Here is a 10000-nt window from a genome sequence, read left to right as displayed (position 1 = left end):
TAGCATATTCTAATCACTTATTAGCCAGGCAGGAATTATCTTGATCCTTGACAAAGTATCACCCATGGGAAGTTTCCACAAGTAGATTATGTTTGTATATAATTATGTGTAATTCGAACACTGTATTGTAAATAGGAAAGGTTAACTTTGATCTGTGTGCATTTTTTCTATGCACTTAAGCTTTGTCACCTCTTTTCCCTGAAATCCAATATTCCAGAACTAACATACTATTAACATGTCAAAAATAACATAAGAGTCAGTAGCTACAGCTCTTACTGGCTAAACAGAACAACAACACCCAGTAAGTGCTACCACAAATGTTTTAGATTTGGCTTGTATGTAGGATATTTTCTACAAATTATTATTAGTTTAAAATCTGTTGACTTTGTAGCATTTTTTTTTATATTTGAATCTGCCACCAATATTACTGTGATTGGTTCAAGATTAATTCTTAATCTGTTTTCAAAAAGCATTAATTTCAACACCATCCTAAACAACAGTTATAACTATGTGAATAAAAAATCTGTCTGTTTGGCAACTGGTCATCTTACCCTTTCAGTGTAATTATCAGGGGTCATGCTGGATTTTGTACATAAAATTCCAGGGGTATTCAAGGAGTTTTCAAGAACCAGATATTGAGTTTTCAAGGAGTGTTTGTAAGAAGAATTCTATGCCATACATTGTGTTTCAGTGTTTTCTTTGCTGAAAAAGCCTACCTGTGCATGCACAGGCATTTTAATTTTTGCATTTAATCTTTCTCAAATAGTCAAAATTATTTTTTGGAATGTCTCTTTAACTTAGGAAGATGCAATCTCAACAATTTTCACCCAAGCAAAATTTCAAGCAGTTTTCTACCAAATCCCTTTTTTCAAGGGCTTTTCATTTGCCCTTCACGAACCCTGAATTATACCTGCTGAAATAAAATAATTATTTACAATATATACTGTCTGCTGCTTCTGCCTGGCATTGCTTCTTACAAGTATGGTAGAGCAAGGGTGGCCTTATCAGGGCTTGAAATTGTGATCAATACAGTTGCATTTGCGACTAAATTTTTCCCTTTGCGACTAAAATATCTGGAGAAGTCGCAAATTTGCGACTTGTTGTCACCTTCGCTCTTTCGAAACAAAAGGGTTAGCAGTTGCCACTTTGCTGCTACTTTTGCTAGAATAAATAAATAAATGACAAAATTATTTTGCTTCTTGCGGTGAATTTTCTCAGAAGATAGCATAATTGTAGAGTAAGCTGCGATGTTACGTGAACAGCTCCATTCCTTTGATCATTCGCCATTTTCAGCGGTTTCTTTACACACAAGTATTGCAGGCTCATATTTTTTTGCTAAACTGCTGACAACACAATGCTGTGCGGTGATTTTGCAACTAAAATTTGCAAAATTGCAACTAAATTTTCGTATCTTATCGCAAAGTGCGACTGGATCTTTTCGTTAATTTCGAGCCCTGCTCATAGGGCCAATGAAACTATTATTATAATAATAACCATTTAGTGTTAAAATGATAGCACTCTTAATGAAATGTGAACACTGGATTACTGTATTATATTAATGACCTTTTGAACACTTGCCTAATTTAGGCTTGGCAGAACTGTTTTGAAGACTTCAGCATTTGAAGGATCACACATCATTTTTTAAATAATTTACAAGAGTGCATGACGAATAACCAGACTGCGTTCAAACAAGTTTGGTTACTTACTGACGTTACATAATTGCGTAATTATGTCTATCATGCTCTTTTTGTGCTGTGTTTACTTTCCATTAAAACATGTTATGTTTCACTTTGTTGCGGTTTTGACTAGTTCTTATCACCTCTCTCATTACGATCTGTTACTGAAACTCCTCAACAATTAGTCCCCAAAGTATAAAGATTATCTAGCTGGATACAGTGCTCTACTAATAGGGGAAATGTAGGGGGAAAAGGACTAAGCCAGGCCCACTTCCCACTCAAACAAGACTTTTGTCCCCATCCTTGTGTGGGACATTTCTATGACCAGGGCTATTGTCTGATGGATTTCCTAAGAATTCTGACTTCTACTAGCTCTAAAAATAATTATTATTGTTACTAGATAATTCCATCTGCCAGTGAGTCTGTTTCTGTCTAGAACAATACCCTTTGTTTTTATCAAATGGGTTGATAATTTAGTTGGAATGTCCTACGCCCTTCGTCAGAGCACAACATCAGCTCAAAAAATCTTTTATACAGTGGTTAATTTACCTTTATCAACTTATTATAGACGGAAGTGATCCTCACACTTAATTGGACAATTTAAGGAATAATTATTGTCTTACAGAGACATGAAAAATTCAGACAGCTTCAACGGGATTCAAACCCATGAGCTCTGCGAGGCCGATGCAATGCTCAGCTACCAACTCAGCCACACAGTTGGGAGCAGAACAATTTAATAACCATTGACTTTCCATTGTTCTGACACCCTACCATTGAACACAACACCACAGTTTCCTTAGAGACCTACTCCTTCATTCATTGCCTGTCTGTCTATCCAGCTATAAGTGCCAAATCACTAAATTACATGGATTTAAATGTAATTACACATGTATACAGTCTGTACATCTTAACAGCTCACCTTAGTTTTTCAGATTCTTGCTTGGAATCTTTTATCCGTGCATCAAGCTGTTGAAGGAAACCTAGGGTGGTTTGAAAATTCCGACTCTTTTTTAAACTGTTGTCTGTTTCTTTGGATTCATCTTTTATTCCATCAAAAACAGAAGAACTCCACTCTGCTCCTTTTCTTGTTACAATATTGCTAAAAGTTCTGTCCACATAAATACCACTGTCATCTGCGTTCGATTCATCATCAGAAACGTCAAATGTGGATAAGTAGTGTTCAGAATCTTTCTTAACAGGAACTTTTAATATCTTTAGTAAATGTATGTTGTCATTCGTCCATATCTTGTTTGTTCTTCTTAGCTGTTCCACCTGGAAAAACCAAGCACACAACACCATGAAATTATGCATCAGTGCAGAGAGATCAGGACACCCTAGCCCCCCCCCCCCCCCCAAATCCCCCTCACATACACAATCAAACAACCCACTCCTCCTCCCCACTACAAAATTAACCTACCCACCCATCTCCTACAGCCCAGCATCTTCTTCAAAACACAAGAAAATCGACTGCCACCATGTATCTTGAATGGGAAATATACAGGAAAACAGGGAAATTATTCCCCGCAAAAAAAAGAAAAGTTAATAGTCACTGTTTTCTCTTGGGACGTCTTCATGTCCCAGGAGAAATTTCAAACAATGACTATACAAAGTTTTGGGGGATAAAATAGGCACATTATGGGACTTGTGCAAGTAGAGAATGTCACAACTTTTTATTGGTTTAATGGAGATTCAAAAAGATAAAGAAAGTCATTTTGCCAATGTGTTTGAAACTCAGAGATGGAGAAATGCATTAAGAAATGATGACATGAGTTTGAAAAACATCAAACTCCTTTTAACTTGGGGGTGCAGTTTGAGCATACAATGTAGCAGAGTCTTTAAAAGGTTTGAAGTCGTTTTTATCTGGGAGATTTGATGCCCCATTTGGGAGACAAGGATATTTGTTCTGTCAGTGCTGTCAAAGGTGTCAAATTCAACTTAGGAATCACGTGTCCCCTCGGTATTACCAATCAAACGAACCAATCACATTGATTTGCATGTTTGTAAAAATATCAACCAATCCAAACCAGAGAGTCAGACCCTGACCCTGGCGTCTGCATGAAAGTGACATTTAAGTCCAAGGTAACCAGAGGTTTTTCTCTTCTCACTGCTTCGCGACTTGTCTTTGCAACTTGTCTTCGCCACTTTGCGGCTCACTCGCAGCTCAAGAAAAACCTCTGGGACCAGGGTAAAAATATTTAGGTTCTTTGTGGGAAAATCTGAGCTCTTTTTGTTGTAAAAACCCTCCTTTTTAGGGTGGGGAAGGAAGTGATTAAAACAACACTGTCCAGAGTTCTGATCGTTGTTTTTCAACGATATTCTTGAAGGAGCTATTAAAAAACGTCACCGATGATGTTTGACACTCCAACAAACCTTGAGCTGTATGAAAAAGAAAGTACATTCTACATACCGAAAATAAATCATGCACGAATGCGAAATTTCCGCATTGGGGTTTTATGACAAAAACATTTGTGTGACAGGTTATTACTACTAGGTATATTCTCAAAATTGAAAACTTCGAATAAATGATAAAAGATTAAGCCTTTGGTTACAAGGAGACACAAGAATGGGATTCTCGAATGCATACAAGAATCTTACCCGTCCCGTCTCAGTGTTGTCGCATTGGCCCGACAAGTATGGACAATTTTAGCACCAAACAATTGAAACTGCACATCAAGAACATAGGGTAGAAGCTAATTTAACTTGCTACGCGCTGGAAAGAACTGACTCACCGTCACTCCATATTTTATCGCTAATCCCTGCAGAGTATCGGTTGCTTGAAGAACATGGCCAATAAGCTTCACCTCGCATTGTGGTTGTAATTGATTACGGGTTGTTCCATAACATTTTGGTGCGTCGAAGCTTTGAGATAAGGAACTCTTCTCTGACACTTGAAGCGTTCTAGCTGAGCTTAATAATGGATTTGATTTGACGGTCTGACCATTTCTTGCCCGGTCCGAACTTAAGATACTCTGTCGTTCTCCTTCGGCCATCTTCCATTTTTGTTTTGCTGTCTGTGGCAATAGATTCCAGGCTTGCGCAACGTTTTTCCACTTGTTGGTGATATCAAGGGAGGGGTATGAGAACCTTCCAAGCTTTCGAACAGGGTATTGCTGGAGGAGCTTTCTATTTTCAAGAAAAACGTTTGTTTGCCCTATTGAAACGTTAGGGGTTGATAACATCGCGAAGTTCGTTCCGCGCTGAAAATCCAGCCCAGCTTTTTTAACTCTCTCGTTCTCTCCTTCTCCTTACCTCTCCCGCCCCCTCCCTCTTCCTCTACCCACTAACTCTCTTTCCCTCCCCCTCTCTCCCACCCCCTCTCCCCCATATCTCCCTCCCTCTCTCTCACACTAGGGAGCTTAAGCACGCGCGTCTCTGAGACGCGAACCGCAACCGGAAGAGAGAATTTCGCGTGCCAGGAGAGTGGTATTTTCAACCTCGTTCCCAGGGTCCTCTCTCTTCCTTCCTCGAGAAGTACTTTCTCGAGGAAGAAAGAGAGAGGACCCTGGGAACGAGGTTGTGGTGTCTTTGCGATGTTTATATAAATCATCACTAATGGACAAAAGATAGTTAGCAATGTAAATGTGGTTATGTAAAAACAGGTTTTAAAAATGGGAAAACAGCTCACTTCCGGTTGGGGTCCGAGTCTCAAAAACTCGCGTGCTTAAGGACGGTGCCTACTAATTAACAATATTTTTGCCCCGGTGTGTGATTATGAAGGAAATGTAGATCTTAACAAGTGTTATTAAAATCCAAAAAGAAAATTGGGGGTAACCACGCATTTTTCAAAGATAATTCATGAATAATATTTTAAAATACAAAGCAGTGTATGGCGTTCTTTCTCAAATTGAAACTTAATTATCTCTCAAAAATGCATGGTTACCCCCCAGTTTCTTTTTGGATACCAAGAGTACTTACTAAGATCTACTTTTTTCGGATAGTTTTAAACCGCGCAAAAATATTCCTGTATTAGTAAGCATCACCGATGGGAAATCCGAGTATCTCGAGATGCGTAGAACGTATGCGCAATAACAATAGTAGGCACTCTCTCCTGGGGCCCGTTTCTCGAAAGCCCCGAAAATTGACGGGCCATTTTCGGGTGTCACAATTTCCTTTGTTTCTAAAAAATAGAGAGGATTTAAGTCGTCAAACTTCACAGTCATTTTTCTTTTTGTTGACTTGAAAACATGTTAAAAGTTCCGGTTTCCACAACAAGCGGTTGGCAGTTTCACAAATGGCTTCTCGGGCCCGAAAAGTTTTCGGGACTTTCGAGAAAAGGGCCCCTGGGGGCCTTTTCTCAAAAGTCCCGAAACGTTACGGGCCATTTTCGGGTGTCACAATTCCCTCTGTAACTCAAGAACGGAGAGCATTTAATTCGTCAAACTTCACAGTTATTTTTATTTTTGTTACCTTGAAAACATGTTAAACTAGACCCTCTGTGAGGGTACACTGGGTTGCCTGTGGTACGTGTACCGTTCCAGACAATTTTTTGGGGGGGTCATTAAGACCATTTAAGGGGTCACCCAGAAGTTATACCAGCAGTGGCCCTTTGGCTCACAAGTCCTCACATGTTCGTAAGACGAAACAGATCCTTTTCTGAGGTTAAAAAGCTGGCTACCCGCCTATTAATTAATCATTTGTCAGAAAGAAGAAATTCCTGTCCTCTTTAGAAAAAATAGACACACATTGCTTACGTGTGGTAGTGAAGAAACACAGCGATTTATTCCATATAAAATGTCAACTGAGCTGTGTGTTGTCTTCCAGGAGATTCAAGTTGTCCTTGCGTAATATGTAGCTCTAACAGTGCACGATATTGTTTTGGTATTGTCTATCATTGTAGTGCCATGGGAGAAGTCTTGGGTAAATAGCCTGAGAAGACATGTGGTTACTAGCAAAGTACTGAACCCAGAAAGATTGAAGAAAATAAATGGGAAGTGAGAAACATTGGCTTCTGGGCTTTTTAATTTTCAAGCTCCCTCACAACTTCTTTCACAACAAGTTTAAGCGTGCCCTCTGAGCATCCGACAGCTTTGTAATACTAAAGTTTACTAAAGTTAATCCCTGTGCGGCAGCGTTAGTATCTGGATGGGTGACCCCAAACATATACCGCTTCGTAAAACAGAAGCATTGGACTGAAAATACTATTAACGCTAACAAATGCGAACTCAGCAAGGTACAGATTTTGTTAGCTTGCTTTATGCAAAAACAAATATTGATGCAAAAGTAAATTGATACACAGTTTTTAGAAAGAGAAGAAGAAGAGAAGTTTCCAAGACCGTCGCTCGCGAATAACATATTTACGACATGAAAACAACATTAATTTTGAACCGTGAATGTAGAATATAAAAGTTATGATCAGCGATAAACATTTTGGGAGATTTTTGCTACGTTCAATTTTGTTATTGTACCTTTGGTTGCACAAATAAACCGCAAAATCGAAAGTGACATCGCCGGAATTCAGCGGGCGCCGTGATTAAGTTACCGCGGCATGTTTACTCGCCAAACAGTGAAGCATCTGTGTCAAATGATGGCAAGATACCGGGTTTTCGTAAGTTTCTTGTCAAGTGTTATAAAGTTTGACAATAAATGAGCGAAGTCAAAACAAAGATCACAATCGCCCAAACTCTTGAGGTTGACCATTGTTTCTGCTAAGTCAAAAATTTACTCTCCAAGACGAGGTTATTTATCACCAGGTAATTCCATCATTTTGGAAATAGCAGCTACTTTATTATTCATCGGCGTCATAATTTTTTGCTGATTTTGGGGCTCATTTTGTTGAGACTCCAGCACGCTTCCAACAGACCTGTTTATTTTCGTGAACCTTTCCTGCTTACAAAGCAATACGAAAAATATCCTCCCGTATCACATTTCAACCTTAAGCCCGAAAATTCAATACACAACATGATATTATAATTCACAAAGGCAGAAAATATCACAGAATCCTTTTCCAGCGAAACATTTTATTGAAACAAACAACATAAGATGCACTAAAACGCCATTCGTGTTGCAATGACTTTCGACGCCATTGCTGGTTAACGAGAATAACAAACTCGCGAGGCAGAATGTATATTTATATTTAATTAAGTTAGCACAACAGAAAGACGCTAACCTCCTTTTGACATGCTTTACTATTGCCATAAAAACTATCCAGTTAAGCTCGCATATTATAAAACATGATGAATTCATAAAGGCCACCTTTTCCAGCGAACAATTTTTTGAAACAAACAACATATTTGCTATTAGAGGCAAAAACCCCTTTCCTATTTCATTACGTTCGTGAAGAGAAAAAACTCAGTCGTGTCAAATATGCGCAATATTACAACAAACTAAAATTTCAGGATCAAACCGTTTCCATGAAGAACCTTTTCCTTGAATAATGAAGCACAAAATAGACGACAAGTTTTCTTTCAAATAATAAATTCTTGGCTGTCACATTTCCAATTATTATTTTTTACCTGAAGACTGCGCAGAGTTGATCACAGATACACAGGCGCGTAGCGTCCTATACGCATATACGCACGTGCGTACTTGAAGTGACCAGAAAATTTTGAATTTTTTAGCAATTGTTTCTATTTTTTAACATTTTACTTGTACGCAACCAAGATTTCGTGATGAAAGCACCACTTTGATTAAATTCTAAAAACTAAAACAAAAGCTATACCATGTTCTAACTACGTTTTGCATTGTACTTTTTTTTGCACTAGCAATGCAGTGTTGTTTGGCCAGCGTGCAACAAAAAGGCGAGGTTGCAAAGGAGCGACGTTCCAAGAACGTTCGTGACCAAGGAGCGAGAACGTTCTTGACAATTCCAGTCACGCTAGCACAACCAAAACAATGTTTTGTTTGCGCCAAGTTTGCTCAGAATAAGGGCAAGACGCTTCGTTCTTTGCTTGTATTCACACAACTATTTCGACAAGAAATAAAGAACGCAGTATTTTTCGCTCAGTTTACTTAGGTTTCTAGATCATATGTACTTGTGCGTACTTGAAAAAATGGCCACGCTACGCGCCTGATACACTTAAGGAGTTCGATTCGTTCTCAGTCTTTGATGAACCCATAAGTTACCAGAGAATTTTCCATTTGGTTTCAGTGTTGTACATAACAGCACACTTGGGAAATAGAAATGCAGCTCACTTTGATTTCAGCTCGACGGGCGATAGATTGTTGTCGAAGTCCATTACTCGTCGCTTTTAAGATTCCAGGTGTTTGTATTTCACCGCCTGCCTAGTTTATCCAACTGACTTTCCATTATTGAGCTCCATAAGGGTATATTTTGTTTAAGGATCCACTAAAACGCCATTCGCGTTACATGACTTTCGACGCCATTGCAGGCTAAGTTAATGATTCTACTGTGTCCACCAGATAAATCTACGCATTTCCACTAACCTCTCGATCCTAAAAAAATACGCGCAGAAGGTTCTATGCACAAAGTCACCACTTACCAGGGGAGTGACAGGCAAGACTTTTACCGACACGGAAAATAAAACGGAGAAATCTACCCATTTTCTGACTGGGATTGCCATACGGCAACCCAGTAAAGATCGGCCTTCCAAAACAAGCGGTTGGCAGTTTCACAAGTGGCTTTTCGGGCCCGAAAGGTTTTCGGGACTTTCGAGAAACGGGACCCTGATCAGAAGGCGCAAGCTTTCGTTTTTCCTCTTACTTTTCCTCGCACTATTGTTTTTTCGGACCCTCCTTTCCTCATCAAGTGGACAAACAATCTCAACTTGCTCGATGTGAAACTCTCTTTGATTCGACCTTCCGTAGAACCCACCCTGCGATAGCTAGCACCACATTTCATAAGCTATCAACTTTCGGTGGTTGATCCTTTTTCCCACGCTGTCTTAATTTTGCAACAACATCCACCAACTTTTCCACCATACTGATTTTGGGTTCAAGTCTTGTTGTTTTCCTGGCTCCACAGCTATGACGCTGGGGTACCAGGCCTCCGATTCCGAGAATGCTTATGATTTTTTTTACGTTTTTTTTTCAATCGATGGTAAACGAAAAAAAAAGGGATGGCCTATGGGAAAGGCTGGTGCTCATAGCAGCCGGACTTTCCACCTAATGTTTACTTTACTTTACTTTACTTTTACTTTATAGCAGCCGGACTTTCCGCCTAATGTTTACACCGCTACTTTTCCAAATTGTACTAAACTACCGTACTGTAGACTTCACCAAACTAAATCTTCTCCGTATTTATTGCGTTGTATTCACTACTGTGCTTATCTTGGATCCCAGATATATGAAGTCAGTCATTCACTTCCTCTCACGATCTTCTCCCCATCTATTATGCAAATTCCCCTTTTGCATGTCTGGTTTCACCT

The 10000-nt window shown here is 39.2% G+C and overlaps 1 protein-coding gene across 1 annotated transcript in view; it reads right to left on the bottom strand.

Annotated features, from left to right (window-relative positions):
• LOC138008244 (lysM and putative peptidoglycan-binding domain-containing protein 2-like) overlaps window positions 1–4708 on the bottom strand; it is a 9970-nt gene extending 5262 nt beyond the window's left edge. The window contains exons 1-2 of the mRNA XM_068855510.1: window positions 4406–4708; window positions 2596–2948 (exon numbers count right to left, since the gene is read on the bottom strand). Of these exons, the coding sequence (XP_068711611.1) occupies window positions 2596–2948; window positions 4406–4666 (614 nt within the window). The 5' untranslated portion in view covers window positions 4667–4708. The remainder of the gene's footprint in view (window positions 1–2595; window positions 2949–4405) is intronic.
• Between the last annotated feature and the right edge of the window lie 5292 nt (window positions 4709–10000).

Source organism: Montipora foliosa, chromosome 6 (assembly GCF_036669935.1).
Source record: "Montipora foliosa isolate CH-2021 chromosome 6, ASM3666993v2, whole genome shotgun sequence".
Lineage (NCBI taxonomy): Eukaryota > Metazoa > Cnidaria > Anthozoa > Scleractinia > Acroporidae > Montipora > Montipora foliosa.
The sequence above is the reverse complement of the archived record's forward strand: the minus strand, read 5'-3'. Positions and strand labels throughout refer to the sequence as shown.